We start from the raw sequence: 19,173 nt of genomic DNA on the forward strand, positions 1-19,173 counted from the left end.
GTGAGTGCTCGGCGGGCACGGTGTCAGCTGTGCGGCAAGGGACGGACCTCTAGACTCGGCCGGTGTCCACATTGACACAGCAGAGCAAACGTGCTTCACGCCACGGAAGGCACACCTAGAAACGGCTAAAGTTGCTGTTATGTGTATTTCACACGTGAAAACACTCAGGTTGCTGCCGGCCCCACAAGCGTCTAGGCTGGGGCCTAAGCATCTGAATTTCTAACGATTTCCCAGGTGATGCTGCTGGTCCGAGGGCCACCGTGGGAGAACTGTGGTCACGAGGCCTGGCCCAGACCCCTCATCTAAAACAAGCAGACGCCGAATGAAGGACATTCCAGACGACAACATTTCCACCAAAACAGCATGAAACGGGGTCAGCAGACACCTTCCGTGTTCAACCTGAATGTTCCTTCTCCGGCTCATGAAACTGCTTCAACCTTTGGGAACTCTGAGCTACTCTGTTGTTCTGAAATTAACAAACTGTTCTCAGGAAATGGAAGCAGAAGTTTCCTCATCCTTATCATGGCCACAGCCTCAGAAACGAGAATTCAGCAGCTCTGTGGCCAGGGAACGTCAGGAATGCCCCCTCCCCCGATGCCAGGAAACAGAGCCCCCCGCCCCCGGCCCATTTGTGGTCAGCTCGCCTCAAACAGTGATGTCACCACTCGGCTCTTCATTACCCATAACTCAGGAGCTCCAGCAAACTGTGCAGGGCCTCCATTTCATTAAATTCAAAGCTCACATTTCTTTCAGTAACTGATTTTATATAACATCACAATATATTAACGTAAAACCCGCCAACCCAACCGTCTATGAATACCCATTCACGGTGTGCGTTCTTCTCCAGGTGTGCAGAGCTGTAATATGACACAATCTGCAAGTACGTTTCCAAGTTTCCGTGACCACGTTTCTCTTTCAGCTTTTCTGTAAAAGCAAAAACCCTCCTAGTCCCCAGCCACGCAGGGCATCACTACGAACAGGTTCACTTCCACGCTGCCCTGCTGTTGCACCGTGCGTGCTCAGTCGTGTCCGATTCTGCGACCACGTGGGCTGGAGCCCGCCAGGCTCCTCTGTCCATGGGACTCTCCAGACAAGAACCCTGGAGTGGCTGCCACGCCCTCCTCCAGGGGGTCTTCCTGCCCGGGGGTCACACCCCCCGTCTCAGCCGTCTCTTGCATACACTACTAGCCATCGGGGGAACTGTCATGTAACTTTTAAACGCACGTGTTTTTATCGTGAAGAAATACTTCAAACAAACATGAAAATACAGAAAATACCAGAATCCGTGTATCCACTGAGATTTCACTCAAGAGGATACTGTGCCATATTCTTTGCTAAAAAAAATTTAAATAAAATGTTTCAGACGCACACCATCCTCCCAGCCATTTCCTATTCCAAAGTCACCGCCACCCCAGAGTTGATGGGCACGATTTCCGCGAGGTCTGTGCACTCTGTAAGTGTCCGGAAAGTACCTGCACATCCTGTACTTCATCACACAGAATAAACACACAACTGGTTTCTTTTCCCAATGGCTGTGAAAACCTTTTTAGATTGGAACAGGGCGTGCTGACAGGAAAGAGCAACGTCTCACGCCTGCTCAGCGCAGCGTTTTCACAGCAGTGCAGCAACAGCCGGACAGACATCCCTCACGCGGCTCCTGCCCCAGGAGAGGACGCCAAAGCCTCAGGCCAGCTCCGCCACGTTCACACCACACTCGGGGTGAGCCACCCTGCTTCTGACTCCTTCCACTCCACACGCTGGGTGCGGCCCTCCGTGTGGCTCACGGGGTGCAGACGGCCCACCCTCTCGCTGTGGATCAGCCAGAGCCCACCACTCAGTCTGCGCCCACTGGGTGCCTGGGCAGCTTCACACGCCACCACCAAGGACAGGCCAGCGCCTTCATGTCGGTGGACGCACGTGTGTGTTTCTGCTGGGTCCATTCCCAAGAGTGAAATTACTGCATCCTGGAGCTTCGTGTGCGCAGCCCAGCAAATAACCCCAGTTCTCCGAGTGGCTGAGCCAACTGACGCTCCCCGCAGCGCCGGGGGTCCCGGCCGCCTCGCGCTGGCCCACACTCACTACTGCCCGTCTGGTGTCACCCACCATTCCAGAAGGCCCCGGACTCTCTAACACCGTCCGCAGTCCATCTGCCATCTCATGCTGGTTTCTCTTTTATGTTCTGTACGCTCTGAAGTTACTGTTACCTGCAGACGTTGCATAATGACTTAGGGACAGAACTGAAAGTCACTTCGCTGTGCTCCTGCTAACTGCTTTCTGCTGTTAAACGCAGCGTGAAGAACACTGCCGTGCACAGAGTGCTTTGCTCTATTTTTTATTCTCTCCATTACAATCAGTTCCTAGAGAATTCTACATTTTCTTCCTGCTAACAGACACTTCCCCGAATGGCTTTTATCCGCCCACGTGAAGCACACGACATCGCTAACACACCTCTTCAGACACCCCTGCCCGGAGAGCCAGCACAGTCATCTGGGTCATCTGTGCTTCCGAGCAGCAGGGAAGAAAAAAAGAAAAAGGGCTTTCCTGGTGGCTCAGGGGGTTAAGAACCCGCCGGCCTGTGCAGGGGACACGGGTTTGATCCCTGGTCCGGGAAGATCTCACGTGCTGTGGGCCAAGACTACCGCGCCCGTGCTCTAGAGCCCGGGGGCCCCTACTGCCGCGCCCGTGAGCCTGAGCGCGCGAGCTCCCCAGCTGGAGGCGCCACCATGAGAGACCTGAGCACCACCGAGCAGAACAGTCCCCGCTCGTCGCAACCAGAGGACAGTCCGCACAGCAACGCAGACCCAGCACGGCCATGAATCAACCAATAAAATGATTTTTAGAAAAAGAAAAACTAAAGCTTCCTAAGTGAGGATCAGAATGACAACCCATCAGCAGAACAGCTCTTAACACAAAGTTTCCCCAACTCCAGCACTGCCCGCCCCGAACGCTGATCTTTTTCAGCTGGGAAAGGCTCCCACCCCCCCAGCCCCCTCTCCAGCCACACTGGCTTCCAGTGCCGCCCCGAATGCAGCTCATACCTGCTGTCCTGGGCGCCCCCGCCTGCCACCTCTTTGGCCAGGGCCCCCTTCCCCAGAAACCCACCATCCATGACCATCTCCTTGGAAACTCGGTCCCAAGTCGCTCTCAATGATGCTTCCTTGGTGACAACAAGCTACACCCTAACCGCCCCCCAGCCTGGGCTCCCACCTGCATCCCACTCGCCTCGTCCACCAAATACTGTCCCCCTCCACGGCGAGAGCAGAAACCCCATGAGAGCAGACCTTTCTGCTTGCTTTGTTCCCAATTAGTAGCCCAGTGATTAAGAACAGTGTCCAGCACAGAGTAAGTGCCCAGTAAGCATCTGTCAACGCAAAGCAGGAATCAAACTTCCAGGAGCAAGACGGCTGCGTGGAGCAGTCAAGGCCTGCCGTGTCTCCCGGGCGGGAGGACCCCCTGCCCCCGCAGTGCACTCGGGCCTCCCTGGTGGCGGGAACCCCGCCTCGGCGAGCGAGAGGAAGAGCTGTTCACACAGGACGGCTGTCACTGCGCACGGCCACACGGGGCCCTGAGCGGCGTCATCCTCACCCTGGCCTATCTGCCCACCGCGCACGGCCACATGGGGCCCTGAGCGGCATCATCCTCACCCTGGCCTATCTGCCCACCGCGCACGGCCACACGGGGCCCTGAGCGGCGTCATCCTCACCCTGGCCTATCTGCCCACCGCGCACGGCCACATGGGGCCCTGAGCGGCATCAACCTCACCCTGGCCGATCTGACCCCCTACACCATGGCCTCTCTGCCAACTTGCGGCTATATCCATTTATCTGCCCAAAGAATACAAGACAAAAACTCTGACTCTACAGAGCCGCGCTGGCCTTGTGGAAAGCCAAGCTGCACCGCAAGAAAAGGCGTCTCTGCCTCCCTGCAAAGGTGTGAGTGCTTTTGTGTGCACGCTCGCTCAGTCGTGCCCGACCCTCTGTGACCCGATGGACTGCTGCCCGCCAGGCTCCTCTGTCCATGGGATTTCCCAGGCAACAATACTGGAGTGGGTTGCCACTTCCTTCTCCAGGCGATCTTCCCGACCCAGGGATCGATCTCATTGCAGGCAGATCATTTACCGCCATAGCCACCTGGGAAGCCATTAGGTGTTTTTATATTTTGCTTTACATAACATAAACAAACAACCTCTTAAGGTCCCTCCAAGCCCTCTGTACTTACTAGTTGAGAATTTCCAAACCAAATCCCCTCCAGCCTCAGAAGCTCGACGCAGACACGGCTTCACCAGGGAGTGCTCCCTGAGTGCCCACTAGAGAGGCTGCTCTTCGAGGTCTCAGGCTGGCCTGAGTGTCCTGGCCGAGCTCCTGCTAACCCCCCTGGCTCACAGGTTTCCCACACACACCACACAAACCCCCTCAGGGAGCTCTCACTCCCTGATCCTGCCCAGCACAGAAGGAGCACACACCATGTGTACCCCAAAAGTTTTGCATGACGACGGACAGACAGACTTCCAAACAAACAAGACCACCGCCCAGTACCGTTCCCACACCAGACACAACTCATCCAAGATGCATCACGGTCCCGGATGTCAGAGCTAAAACTACAGAACTCTCAGCAGAGAGCACAGGAACACATCTCTGCGACCTTAGGTCACACAAAGCCTGCCTAGATATGACCCCAAAAGCGCCAGGAAAAGAAAGCGGACCAACTGGACTTCATCAGAATTAGAAACTGGGAGAATTTCCTGGCGGTCGAGTGGTAAGGACACGGCACTTTCTCTGCCAGGGCCAGGTTCGATCTCTGGTTGGGGAACCAAAATCCAGCAAGCCACACAGCACAGTCAAACAACAACAACAAAATACAAGAAGAAAAACCAAAAACCTGCTGTGCTATAAGAGATCATCGAGAAAGTGAAAAGACAACCCGCGGAACACGGGCAAAACTATGCATCCAATAAGGGACTTGAGCCAAAAGTACATAAAGAGACTATAACTCACGCTTTTAAAAAAGACGAATTCATTTTAAAGGTTGACAAGTGATCTGAATAGATGTTCCACCAAAGGAGGTGTACGAAAGGCCAACAGGCACGAGAAAAGAGGTCCAAGGCCTCAGGACCCCCCCGCTGGGGTGGCTGCAATCAGGAAGGCAGGCAGGAACAAGCGCTGGCGAGGTCGTGGAGAACCTGGAACCCACACACGCGGCGGCGGCAAAGTCCGGCAGCCAACCTCGAAAGGTCAAACCTGGGCTGTGAGCCGATGACGCCGCTCCCAGGTGGACGCCCACGAGAAATGAGACAGCAGGCCCTCAGAGACGGGCGTCAGCACCAGTCACAACAGCCGGAGCACGGAGACAGCCCAGACGTCCGCAGACTGACACAGGAGTGAGGGAAACGTGAGTTACCCACGCAGAGGAGCATTCAGTGCAGTGCAGTGCAGTCGCTCAGTCGTGTCCGACTCTCCGCGACCCCATGACTCACAGCACGCCAGGCCTCCCTGTCCATCACCAACTCCCGGAGTTCACTCAGACTCATGTCCACAGAGTCGGCGATGCCATCCAGCTGTCTCGTTCTCATAGTGGAGTATTACTGAGCCATAAGAAGAGATGCAGACATTGCGGCAGCACCGATGAGCTCTGAGAAGCCTGCTGAGTAAAAGCAGACGCCACTGCGGCCTGCCAAGCACGACACACAGCTCCACTCATACGGACCTTCAGGAGACAAACCTACAGGGGCGGAGAGACTAGTGGTCGTGGCGTCTGGGGGACGAGGGGTTTGGCGGAAAAGGCGGTGACTACTGAGGGGCGCCGGATGACGAGAGCGTCCGAGAACCAACCGTGGGAAGGCGGACCGCTCTCAGGGCACACTAAGGACCGTCGAGCTGCGCACCTGAAGGGGGTGAGTTCTGTGGCGTGTGAACCGGACCGCAACAAAGCCTTTAAAAGTGCCTCAGGAATTCCTTCTCTTCTCTGCAGTTCTTCTGAACGGACTAAGGATCCTCCCAGCCCGGGACGGAGCCTGGAATACAGATGGCTCACACTCTGAGAGAAGGTGTCTGCTAAGAAGGAAAAGACCACCCACCTGCAAAACCCCCGGCGGGTTTCAGGCACGAGTGAGCGCCAGGGAGACCGCCGCAGAAACGCCACGTGGCCACGCTCAGGGCCTCAGGGGCCGCCCTGGCGTCCATGCAGCTGTGAAGCTGCAGGTCTGTCAGAGCAGACACAGCCAGTGAGTCCAAGAAACCCCTTAATAAAGTGTTTTCCCCTCCTCCTCCCCGCACGGACCCAAAAGCGGGATGAAGACGCTCACTCGGACAGCTGGGCGCAGGGACAGCCACCGGTGAGGAGGCGTGACCAGTGGCTGAACCTTCTGGATGCTTCTGTAACGCCTCCTTAGCCCTGCTCTGACCTCAGTTTACAGACGGGAAAACTGGAGGCCCCCGGGCAGCAAGGCCGGCCGGAGCTCAGGGTGCGCCAGGCGACTCGTGGGGCCAGAGCGCACGCCAGGTGAGGGGCCTCATGGGGCCTCATTCGCCGCACACAGCACGCAGGGCGCTGGGCACGCCTCACTCCCGGGTCAGAGGCCGGGGCACCTCGGTGCAAACGCCTGAGTCCTCTGTGACCGCGAGCAAGCAGCTCAACTCTGCACTGCTTCCTCCTCTCCGAAACCAGGACAACACCAGGCACATTACTGGTTGAAGGCAAGAATTTTAAAAATACATTTATATGTGAAACCATACAGCACAGTGCCTGGTTTTTACAGGACTTAAGCCCAGACAAAACCGCAGACTGAACTGAACTGTTGGCCAAGGCATGCTGGTCACTCCAGCGGTGAGTCCCACGGCGACGTGACTCCCTAAGGAGAACCCCCAGAGCACAGACCGCCCCGGCCCTAGGGAAGGGCACATGACGTTCACGCCAACGGGGCTTCTCCAAACCACACAGAGAGGGAAAAATCGCTCATTTGTTTCCTGAGGGCATCACAAAACGGAAGCCCAGTCCAGAAAGGAGTCACCTATCAGATGGTCTCCCCTGACCCAACTCCCAGCAAGAGGAACCTGCCCGCCCGCTGGGACCCCTGCTTCTTCAGGAACCTGACAAACCTGCTGCTGGAAGGGCTCGTGGAATCTGTTCATCAAAGTCTCCTTGGGTCTCTCACTTCTGGAATGCTTTCATGGGGGGAGGCCCAGGGACTTCTTCCAGAGTTTAAAAAAAAAAAAAAAAACTATTTTAGCTAACTCGGGAAATCTTGGAATTACTGACAAAGCAGAAGTTCAAAGTTCCAAAATGAATACTCATCTCTGTTCAATTCAATCTGGTTTTGGTTTTGTCCTTTAAAAAAAAAAACCCTCCTCCCTGGCCTGGATGGTTTCGTCTAAAAGTGACTCAGGTTTTCTAGAATCTCTGGACGTGAAAGTGAACATATTCCAAAATACCTGGCAGGCTCTGTCTCCAGATTCCAGCGGAGGCAACACAGAGAATCTGCATTCGCAGCCTAACTCAGCCCCTCTAATAAAATCCCAAGCAATCACCCAATATTATAAACCAAGTGACATACAATTAAGTTCACTTAAACAGATATTTATTGATCACAGGGAGTGAGACAGGGCCCCTGCCTGCCGGCTGCCTTCAGGGTAGACAACTAGGAACGCAGTTAATCAACCAGAACACGGAACGCCTCGGAAACTGACGCGGACAAACTAGGCACTGTGAGAAATGTCTCAGAAAGAAGAACACCGAGTCAAGTCTCCCCTCACGATTAACCCTGCACTGAAGGCGGAGAGCCGGCTCTCCAGGCAAGGAAGGCTGAGCACCGTCTAGTCCCACCTGCCCCGAACCCCAGAACTGGAGGACGCGGCTGACCCGAGCAACGCCAGCATGACGGGACTCAGCCCGGGCTTCACACACGCTTTCCCACCCGCTGCCGCGGGAAGTGAGCCCCCGGTGACGCCCCCAGACTGACCGTGGCTTCTGGGGGGCGGGGGCAGGGCTGGGTCCCGGCGAGGACACACCCTCTGGGCGGAGGCTCCCTTTCTGGAAAGAGAAGACCGTACACCTCAACAGGGCCCCCGGCGGTCTCCGCAAGAACAGGATCCTGGAACCTCCTTCCTCTCAGAAAAACCCTCGGAGGACCAAAGGCTCTGTGTCTGGGAGGGGCAGGTTACTCAGTCCTAAGGCGATCCTCCAGACAGGCTCCAGAAAGGGGCCCGCGGTGCAGACAGCGGAGTCGGCGGTGTGAGGAGGTCAGACTCGACGCATCGCCGGAGCCGGGCGCCAGAGGGGACTCCAGCTCGGCTACCACCAGTGGCAGGTGCCGGGGGAGTCCCGGTCTCTGGGTGCCTCGGTTTCCCATCTGTAAATTGGGGCGGATGAGGCCCCTCACCGCACAGCATCACTGCAGGATTAAGCTAGCCATCACTGCAAACACACAGCAGCACCACCACCCTGCACAACACCCCCAGCTAGTCCCCCTACCAGGGAGGTGGAGGACGGGATACACTCTCCCCCAGCAGAGCCCCTCTCAGGGGAACAGAACCCCCCACAGCACACAGGAAACTTGAACCTCTTGAAAAGACTTCCACGAGACCCCGACTTCACCATCCCCCACAAGAGGATGCACGGGGGGTGGAAGCCACCCCAAGATAAGGACCTGCACACATGCAGACCAGCCTTGGGGACTGAAGAGCTGACAACGCAATTCTGAACCTCCCCATGGTGTGAAACCCCGCCTGTGAGTGGTCAGTTCTGTAGGCCCCATCCACCCCGCCGCCTAGACTGGAACTTCTCGGGAGCTGGGAGGTGAAATTGCGGTTCCGCAGATAATGAACTGTGCAGAATCAGGAGTGTCACCTGATTCCATCCCAGCGCAGGGCCTCTGCACTTCCAACAGAGGTGACATCCCCAGACGTCCATCCTCCCAACACATGATGCCGGAGGCCCTGGGGCCCCTTCCTGCTGGTCCCAGGGGCCCCGGGGACACCTGGGCTCGCAGCGGGCTGGGCCAGCACCAGTGTAACCAGACACAGGCATCAGAAACAGTGGAGCCAGCAATCTCCTGCTGATGAGCTGCACGGTTCTCCTTTGGGGGGGGCGCTGACAACAAAACACGCGTTTCGTTATAAAAACATCTGCAATACTAACTAGAGAGTGGAAGCTGAGAGGCCAAAACTCCCACAAAACCATTTTCAAAGGAGATCCCCGGTGCCCACCTCTGCCTGTCATGCTGTGTAAGCAGCAAATCCGCTGCATGCCACAGGGTCTGGGGCACGCCGGGGTTTCCCGACACGTTTCTCCTGGGAAACAGACACAGACACACAGGCATGTAAAACGTCTGCGGACAGTTTTCTGTATCGACACACGTGGCTTGACTTATCCAGGTCAAAAATGGAAAAGAGCATCGGGGGGACTTCCCTGGTGGCCCAGTGGCTAAGACACTGCACTCCCAACGCAGGGGGCCGGTCCATCCCCGGTCAGGGAACTGGACCCCAGGCCACAATTAAAGAGCTCACAGGCCACAACCAAGACCCCGCGCAGTCAAACAAACAACACAAAGATCAGAAAGCTAACAGGCCTGGGGCCCCAGAAGCGCCCTTCCCGTGCCCGCACAGGCCCTGCCTTCGCCGCCGCCCCACCCTCAGGGCCTTATTCGCTGCTTCACCACCTGCGTGAGCGTCCCCGCACAGCAGAGTCTAACTGCACGGTGTGAACTTTACATAAATAGGAGTCACACAGCGTGTCTTTTCTCTGGCTTCCCTCAAACACCCTCAGGAGAGGGCACAGGGACTCAGAACTTGTATTTGCAGAAGCTCACTAAGCAGGACAAGACCAAGGTCCTCTAAGGACATCGCCCCAGCTCTCAAAGTCTAACAACGGAGCTTCCTAAACCGTGGTTCCACACGCACAGCTGACAGCTGCCGTTACCTCTAGGTTGGGGAACTAGTTTAGCAGGAGAAAGGCTTTGTTTACCAAGTGCAAGCATCAGGACAATTTTTAATGCTGACCCCAGGTGAGGGATCACGTTCTACCACCTCCATACTCCGCAAGCGCACACACACTCTGCAATTCACTATCATGCAGACCTCAAACAGGAAAGCATGAAAACTCCTTAGCAGCGTAGAACAACGTTAAGGGAACCAAGCAGACAAGATGTAAATACACCCTGAGGGTAACTATGTCCAAAACACATGCACAGGAGCAGGAAATAAGCTAAAATCAGCAGTCGTGGGCTCACGGGTGATTTCTCTTTTATAAGACGTTCGTCTTTGTGGTTATCTTACTTGTGCAACCTTCTCCTCAGAGAGCAGAATCACACACCACATGAAATCTTACTGGTCCGGTTGCGACTCATTCACAAGACTTGTAGGCAAGAACGCCACTAGCACAGCAGGTTAGAGAGCCGTGGAAAGGCGTGTCTCAACACTCGCAGAGCTGCCTCCAGGCCTTACACCAGCTGCCCTGGAGCTCAACAGTCACGAATCTTCACCTCACATGGGCTTAGGACACATACTTCAAAGTGGGTGAGAGAGCGGACAGACCCTGAACACACCCATCCCCACACCCCAAGGGCACAAGTGTCCTCCTACAACCAGGCGAGCCGGAAACAGCGCAAAGGGTGGCCTCAGCCTTTTCCTGGAGCTCCACTCGCGGAGCACGCCCACCCCGTCCACACGAGGTTTTAACACTGACTGTTGTTGTTGGTCAGTTGCTAAGTTGTGTCCACCTCTTTGCGATCCCATGGACTGCAGCACGACCGGCTTCCCTGTCCTTCACTGTCTCCTAGAGTTTGCTCAAATTCATGCCAACTGAGTCAGTGATGCCATCCCACCATCTCATCCTCTGTCGTCCCCCTCTCCTCCTGCCTTCAATCTTTCCCAGCATCAGGGTCTTTTCCAGTGAGTCGGCTCTTTGCAACAGGTGGCCAAAGTACTGGAGCTTCAGCTTCAGCCATCAGTCCTCCCAGGGAACGTTCAGGCCTGACCTCCTTTAGGATGGACTGGCTGGATCTCCGTGCTGATGCTTTCCCCAAGAACCTGTACCTCGAGTCTGGTTATGATTTCTTAATTATTCTACAACGAACACATTCAAAGGATGACAGATCTAAACGCTACTGTTTTTCAGAGGGGTAGCAAGGTCGGGGATGCGCTCTTTGAATCCCCGAGGGTCCAGGCTCGCTGGGCCTGGGTTCTAATCACCAGGGCAGCTCGTCTTAACGAGCTGCAGGCCCCGGGGCGGCCGCTCCCATCTCTCCAGCATCTCACCACCCCAGCCTCTCCCATCAGCCTGCACACTGCAGGCCAAACATCTCTTCTTCTGGTGCATTCTTCTTGGGAAGGAAAAAATAAACCAAAACAGAATTCCCCTACCGGAACACATCACTTTCTTGCTAACCACAAATTCTGGCAAAAGCTGCTCTACGTAGGAGAGATTCAGTTCCTCTTTCCTCAGATGGACACATTTTACCTTGCAAATTGTGTGTGTGTGTGTGTGTGTGTGTGTGACAGAGAGAAACAGGGTTCAAAGAGCATCAACACCAATCTAAATAACACTCACACAGCTACCACTGTTACCAAACTAAAATGTGACACTATCCTAAAAATCACTTAGAATAAAAATGGAGTTCTAGGGAATTTCCTGGCGGTGCAATGTGTCAGGACTCTGCGCTTCTACTGCAGGTTCCATCGCTAGTTGGGGAACTAAGATCCTGCATGCCACAAAAACAAAAAAATACATGTAATTCTATTCCGACAGCAGAGCCCTGTCTCCATTGGCAGATGCTGGGATATGAAGAAAAATAATGGTTTCTGTCCCTCAGGAGCTGACAACAGAAATGTGTGTGATGGAGGGAGAGAGATGGACAGGAAGTTATTTTTTTGCCCCAACGCAGATGGTACTTTAAAGTATAATTTAATCCCTCAAATGCATCCATCTCAAGTGACAGCTCAGTGAACTGCCTGACAAATGTGTCATGGCAGAGCGGCGGCAGCAGGGTGGTGGCGGGAGCACAGGGAGCATGGAGACCACACGGGCGCAGAGAGGCCGGCGGCCGGCCACAGAGTCGCTGGGAGGACGAGCAGAGTTCAGGTCTGACCTCACAGAACGCCAGGAGGGGCCCCCACCCCGAGGCTTGGGAAAACAACAGCTCAGAGCTTCCTCACCGAACAGCAGGTACGGTGCACATTCAGCGAGGGGCTACAGCAGAAGTGAAACGGATCGCTTAGGACGTGGTGCTTTCACTGCCAAGGTCTAGAGTTCAATCCCTGGTCAGGGCACTAAGACCCCGGAAGCTGCGAGACCCAGGGAAGAAGGAAAGAAGGAAGGGAAGAGCAAGTTTAGGTCTGCAGGGTGTAGGGAGCAGGGCTGGGGCCCAGAGGTAATCTGTATTCTTATCCAGCAAATTCAGATCAGACAAGCAAGCACCTATCACATTCATTCTCAGGCACTCCAGGGCATCATCGCTGAGCTTTACAACCTCTGAACAGGCCCTGAAATAAACTCGCATGCAGCAATCAGAAAACAGGGTTCCAGTCAATCAGATATTTTGATGGTTATGATTTTAATATGAAATCCACAACAGGTCTAAGACCAAAATACACAAAGAACTGCAACAAAACAAAACGAGAGAACAATCCTGTAAGAAAATGGGCCAAAGATCAGTACAGTCAGTTCAGGAAGGTCATACAAGATCAAAGCATCACAAGAAACTAAACCTCACTCATAACTGAAGAAATAAAAATTAAAACAAAAATAAAACACGTTCTTAATTTCTCTAATGCTGAAGGAATTTTTTTTTTTTTAAAAAAAAACATGGCATTTAATGGTGATGAGGTTACAGGGAGAAGATGCATTGCTGTTACAGGTATAAATTGGTAACAGCCATCAGAGAGAAAAATTTGTCAGTATTTGTTAAAAAAAAAAAACGTGCAACTGTGCTTCCCTGGTGGCTCAGTGGTAAAGAATCCACTTACCAATGCAGGAGATAGGGGATTGATCCCTGATCCCGGAAGATTCCACATGCTGCAGAGCAACTAAGCCTGGGAGTCACATGAATCTAGCTGTGCTCTAGAGCCCAGGACCCACAATTACTGAACTCTGTGCCAGAGAGCCTGTGCTCCGCAATGGGAGCCCACTGCCATGAGAAGCCCACGCAGCACAACCAGAGAGTAACCCCTCGTTAGCTGCAACTAGAGAAAAGCCCAGGCAGCAAGAAAAACCCAGCATGGCCAAAAATAAAATAATTTATTTTTAAAGTGTGCAACCCTATGACCCAGCAATTCCACTCCTTAGGGTATTTACGGCAGAATGTGGGTGTGTGCTCAGTCATGTCTGACTCTTGCAACCCTATGGACTATAGCCCACCAGGTTCCTCTGTCCACGGGACTTCCCAGGCAAGAATATTGGAGTGGGCTGTCATTTCCTCCTCCTGGGGATCTTCCCGACCCAGGGATCAAACCCAAGTTGTCTGCATCTCCTGCACTGGCAAGTGGGTTCCTTACTGATGAGCCACCGTGGTCAGCCCTTACAGCAGACTAATGACCTCTAAAGGTACCCACACCCTAATCCCAGAAAACTGTGAATCTGTTAGATTATACAGTAAAGAACTAAAGGTGCCGATAAAATTCAGATTGCTAATAAGCTGGCATTAAAATTGGGAGAATCCTAGTGGATTACCAGGTGGGCCCAATGGAATCTGACGGCTCCTTAAAAGTGGAAGAAGTGGACAGAAGAAAGAGACAGGACAGGACAGGAAAGGCGTGGCCTGGGGCAGCTGGAGCAAGGGGGTGACCAGTCAAGGAATGTGGGAGGCATCTGGGAGCTGGGAAAGACCAAGAAATGGCTTCTCCCCCAGGGCCTCAGGAGGGAACGCAGCCCTGCCCACGGCTAGATGTTAGCTCAAGAAAACCTGTTCTGGACGACAGACCTTCTGAACTGTAAAATGGTAAGTTTCTGCTGGCTAAGCCACTTTGTGTGCGGTCATCTTTGTGACAGCAGCAGCAGAAAACCAGTACACGACCCTAGGGAAACACAGACATGGAGGCGCAGGGAGCACGCATGAGGATAAACGCAGAAACAGCCCGAGAGGCCCGTCCCAGACTGGCCACAGGGGCTGACTGCCAATCCACAATGCTCTCAGTTGTGTTTGCTCTTTTTTTTGTAAGGGAAATATAGTTGTCTACGTATTGTAAATTGAACATTAAATTTTTAGGAAGGGAGTTATCACTCACAGCTTAAGCTTCCGGGGGTTGGAACATAATATGATTCCTGGGGCTTCGCTGGTGGTACAGTGGATAAGAACCTGCCTGCCAGTGCAGGGAACACAGGCTGGACCCCTGGTCTGGGAGGGTTCCGCATGCTGTGGAGCAGCTAGAGTCCGTGCGCCGCCACGACTGAGCCTGCCTGCTGCAACGACTGAAGCCCCTCACCTAGAGCCTGTGCTGCACTGCACGGGGAGCCACGACGAGAGGCCCGCACACGGCAAGGAAGAGCAGCCCTGATCCACTAGAGACAGCCCTCTCACAGCAGCAAGACCCAGGGCAGTCAAAAAAAAATTAACTTAAAAAAAATTATTTTTAACATTAAGGCTGAAAACCACAGTGCACATCGTTTTTTCCAACAATCCCAAAGTCACTACAAGGACCGAAACGCCCACGGTCCCCACAGTCAATACGAACAGTGAGCTGCGGCTGCGCGGACAGAGCACCAGAGAGCATGAAGCCCGCTGTGTGTCCATAAGCCTCAGCTTCAACAGCCAAAGGCAACCTGCGCTCAAGCGCGAAAGACACACACACCCTGTTTGGGGAAAATTCACTCTCAAACACGCATTTTCTGACTGCAGCCCATCTAACCACCATGGCCACCACAACACGCCCCCTTAATATTGCCCACTGTGGGCGGCCACTTACCTCTGGGTTTCAGCTTTCCCAGTTTAAAAAAAAAAAGTGCTTTTTTTGTTGCTGTGCTTTTCCTCTACCACGCCACCTCCCTCAACTGGATGCCTAATGTTAACAAAACCATCGCGGCCCCTAGCAATGCCAGCTGCCAGTCTCAGAGAACGGGGGTGGCTGACACCATGATGGCAGCCAGTGGGTGAGTCCTCCAGGAAACATTCAGGCTGTCCTTGCACCTGCAAAGAGAGCCCAGAACGACCACCACATCCAGCAACTCTGAACTGCTTTACAACCCCCAGGGGAAGAAGCGTTCCTGCTCAAACACTGCCTCACATTTTCCAAATGTGACCTGGACAAGGAGTCCAGTGTGGGCACCTGATAGAGGCAGGCTGACTGGCCCACGCTGGGCTCAAACGTGTAACCTCCTGAACACAACGTTCTAACCATTAGCACGAGCCGTCACATGCTACCCCTTACAAAGCTGCAAGTGAAAGGAAAAACAAAGGCCAAGGGTGGGGAGCGGTGGGTCTGGTGTCTAAAGGCAGACTCACCCAGGGTCTTCAGGGAACTTAAGCCAATCCAGAGCACTGTCCACCCCCACCCCGGCCCCCAGCAGCTTCACCCCACTCCTACCTCCCTTTCTCCCTAATAAATCAACCGTCTTACAGCCCTCCAGGACTCACTTTAAGCATGAGCTCCTCAGGGACACCTTCCGGACCCTCCAAACGGAGTTTCCCACTTTTGCCGCACCACCACCAAGAAGCTGCAGTAACTCACACCCACATGTATCCTCCAGTTGGAAGGCTAGAGGGGGTGCCATCTAAATGGGGCCATCCTAGAAAAGCCAAGCCTCACGCGTGCGTCTCAGTGTTCACGTGCACCCAGTAAGAAAAGCACTTACGGAGAAACACGGCGGGCTGGCCGAAGAAACGCCCAAGTCCTCAGCCGCCACAGTACGCGCCAAGGCCCAGCAAGTCCAGGGACACGCGGAGGGCAGGTGGGCACGCAGGACGCGCGGGGCGGGCGGGTCCTGCGGCCCCGAGGGACCCGGACAGTCCCGGGGAGACGCAGGCAGAAGCGCGCGGAGAGGCGCAAACCCGGACAGGTGCTGGGGTTCTGAGCCGCGGAGCCACGCGCCCTCCTGGGCGTGGACCGGGAGGAGTCGCGAGAGGGGAGGACCCAGCAGGCGCGGGGAGTCCGGGGCCAGGAAGCGAACCGAAGGCCGCAGCGCCTCAGGGGGCGCGGGCCGGAGCCGCGCGGGGCCTGGGGGGCGTGCCTGCCATACCTGCCGCTGGCGGGTCCGCCTCCTCGTCCGCCTCCGCCTCGGCAGCTGCAGCTCCGGGCGCGGTGGGCAGCGGGTCCATCGCGCCGCCGGTCATGTGAGCGCTCGCCACGTGACTTCCTCTGCGCCCGCCGGCCGGGGCCCACCCTCGCCCCGCCCACGCCCGGGGTTTGCCACGCCCACTCCCGGCCTGTCCCCGCCCGCCCCGGGCCTGCCACGCCCACTCCCGGCCTCGCCACGCCCACGCGCCGGGGTCCGCCACGCCCACTCCCGGACTATCCCCGCCCTCCCTGGGCCTGCCACGCCCACTCCCCGCCCCTTCCCGCGCCGCCCCGGCTCGGCTGCCACGCGGAGGGCAGGTGGCGCGGCCCGGGCGCGCGCTCAGCGGGCGGCGGCCGCCGCTCCCGCGCCGCAGGTTCTCTGGCCGCTGCCTCGGCCGCTCAGTCAGGCCCCCGCCTTCCCTCGGGCCCCCACTCACTCATTCATCCGTTTGCTCTCTCTCCCACCCTCTGGCCCGCTCGCTCGCTCCCTTCCCCCGTCACCCGCTCGGTCGGTCACCGGCCCGCTCAGCCGCTCACTCGGCCACCTGGTCATCCGGTCGCTCACGCGCTCACGCGGGCTCCGGACTGCCCCCTGGAGGCCAGGCGGGCCTGTGCACTTGGTACCCTCCGCTTTCTGGAGGACGGACAGGCCACCGGAGTGGAGCGGGCGTCCCGACTTCCAGAACAAGACTGTGGGAGCGCCGCACGAGAGCGCTCCCCCGGCCCTGGCCGGGTGAAGGGATCCCGGGATGCGGAGAGCCTCAGCTGAGGCTGGAGGAAGGAGGAATTCGGCGGGAGGAAGGAGCAGGTACCCACAGGCCCCGAGGCATCGCACAGCTGCAAACGCTGTGGTCTTCCTGGAGCTAAAAGCGGAGGCCGAAGAGGAAGCTGGAGCGACTGGTAGGGCTCCGTTAGGGAGGGCCTTGTTCCCAAGCTAAGGACCGTGGACCTCCTAAGACCGGGACGACTGCTAACAGCCCGGAAACAGCAATCAAGAGCCCGGAGCCCCAGTCAGGGTCCTAGGAAGGAATCCCCTCCCCAGGGAGTTAGTTCTCCTTGCTACAGTCACCGGACGTCTTTGTGAGCCGACCAACAACGATGCTGTCCCCCAGCACGACTGAGGAAGGGGTGTGCCTCTTCCAGAGGCCGGCATGTAGACGCTTTCCCAAGTCCCAGCGGGATGCTATTTCCTTCCGCCACCGCAGGCTTCCTTTAAGCTGGTTTTGCATCAAATGATGTGCTCAGCACTTTCTCCCCTCGCAAGGGCGCACACACACACATTGTCCATTCTCTGTCTCCCACTCCCTCTCTGCCTCTCTAACTTCCTGGAAGTATTTGCTACATATCTGTATCCCCCCACAAGATCATAAGATCCTTATTCAATGCTTAAACATTCATTGCACCTTGAAAACTGTGAGGCATTAAACAAGTATAAAGTTAGACATCACACAAGAATAACAGTACGCATGCGTGCTAAGTCGCTTCAGCCGACTCAGACTCTTTGCGACCCTATGGACTGCAGCCTGACAGGCTCCTCTATCCATGGGATTCTCCAGGCAAGAATACTGGAGTGGGATACCGTGCCCTCCTCCAGGGGATCCTCCAACCCAGGGATCAAACCCACATCCCTCGCATCTCCTGCATTGACAGGTGGGTTCTTTACCATTAGTGCCACCTGGGAAGCCACACAAATAACAGCGTATTAAATTTATTACTTGAACACCCCGACATGGTCAGGCAGCCTCTGTTGTAGTTCAGTGGTCCTGCACCTTGGCTGCAGTAATCACCTGGGAACATTTAAATATACTCCGCCTGAAACCCACCCTCAGAAGTTCTGATTTAATTGGTCTCAGGTATGGTCCAAACTTGAGATCTTTTTTTTTAAAGCTCCCTGGATGATGCTAAGGTGCAGCCCAGGTGGAAAACCACTGCTCTAAGTTGAAAGTTTGTTTTATCCTTGCAAACATTTCTTGAGCATCTGCTCAGTTGGGAATTCTGTTTCTCATGGGAGAGGAAAGTGAGGGACCCCACATAGGGATAACCAGGAGAGGTCCCCACCTTCCAAATTTTCCAATGGAATTGATCAGAGGAGCAGAGCACAGCAGGGTTGTCCCACCACGCAGGGCACAAAGGGTGCCAAGGGCTGGAACATGGGCACTGCAGGAGGAAAGGTGAATGGCTGCTTCCAATGTGACAGGCTGTGAATGCCTCCTGGAGAAGGGAATCCAGCCCTTACAAGCTGTGGGCTACACTGCCAGATATCGCTAACAGTGAGAGCATGCTTGGGAAACACGCATCAAAATAAGTCTGCCTGTAATGTCTTTAGATCCTCGCCAAAGAAGCCTAATCTTCATGCTATTTCTGTTTCATTCAGGAAATGGTAAATAGAAAATGGAATTTCTGCTTTTTTTAAACCCTTTGATTAGTGGCACAAATTCAATTACATTAAGACTGTTGATGTTTTCTGAGTCACTTTTATCCCTTTCCCTTCAGGAAAATGAGAACTGTATGAGCGAACTGACAGAACCTGGGACGCAGAACCCTGAAGCTGGGACTCACCGTGCAGGCGGGCAGGCAGAACGGGGCTCGTACCGGTCATCCTACAGAGATACAAGCATCTCCAGGTCCCACTAAGGACCTTTTCAGAGAGTCACTGAAATGCCTCAAGGAGGACACCCGCCCCGAGGTTATTAATAACTGTACACGTGTTTGTCAGCACAGGCGCGATCACGCTGCAGCAACAATCTCCAGTCTCAGAGTCCAGAAACGGCAGAGGGGCTGTATTCACCACCAACCCTCGGAAGCCCAGGTAAGAGGGCAGCCACCACTATGAGTTTCTGCCCTCCTGACAAAGGGAAAGTACGCGGCCCGTTTAACTGCTCTGGCTCCGAACCACCACAAGGCTTCTACTCACAACTCATGGGCCAGAGCCAGTGATGGATATACCCAGCAACAACCCGGAACGTTTTACTAC

General features: G+C 55.1%; 1 protein-coding gene across 4 annotated transcripts in view; it reads right to left on the bottom strand.

Moving 5' to 3' along the window:
* The window catches only part of SNX8 (sorting nexin 8), a 38,590-nt gene extending 21,935 nt beyond the window's left edge, over positions 1–16,655 (bottom strand). The window contains exon 1 of one of the 4 annotated variants that reach the window (XM_055410432.2): positions 16,637–16,655. In XM_055410432.2, coding sequence (XP_055266407.1) covers positions 16,637–16,640 — 4 coding nt within the window. In that variant the 5' untranslated portion in view covers positions 16,641–16,655. Of the gene's footprint in view, positions 1–15,777; positions 16,003–16,161; positions 16,333–16,636 lie in introns of those variants that run through there. The other 3 variants (XM_088833248.1, XM_055410431.2, XM_055410433.2) reach the window with 3 other exon arrangements.
* Between the last annotated feature and the right edge of the window lie 2,518 nt (positions 16,656–19,173).

Source organism: Moschus berezovskii, chromosome 27, assembly GCF_049115385.1.
Source record: "Moschus berezovskii isolate FMDL1 chromosome 27, NW_MosBer_1.0, whole genome shotgun sequence".
Lineage (NCBI taxonomy): Eukaryota > Metazoa > Chordata > Mammalia > Artiodactyla > Moschidae > Moschus > Moschus berezovskii.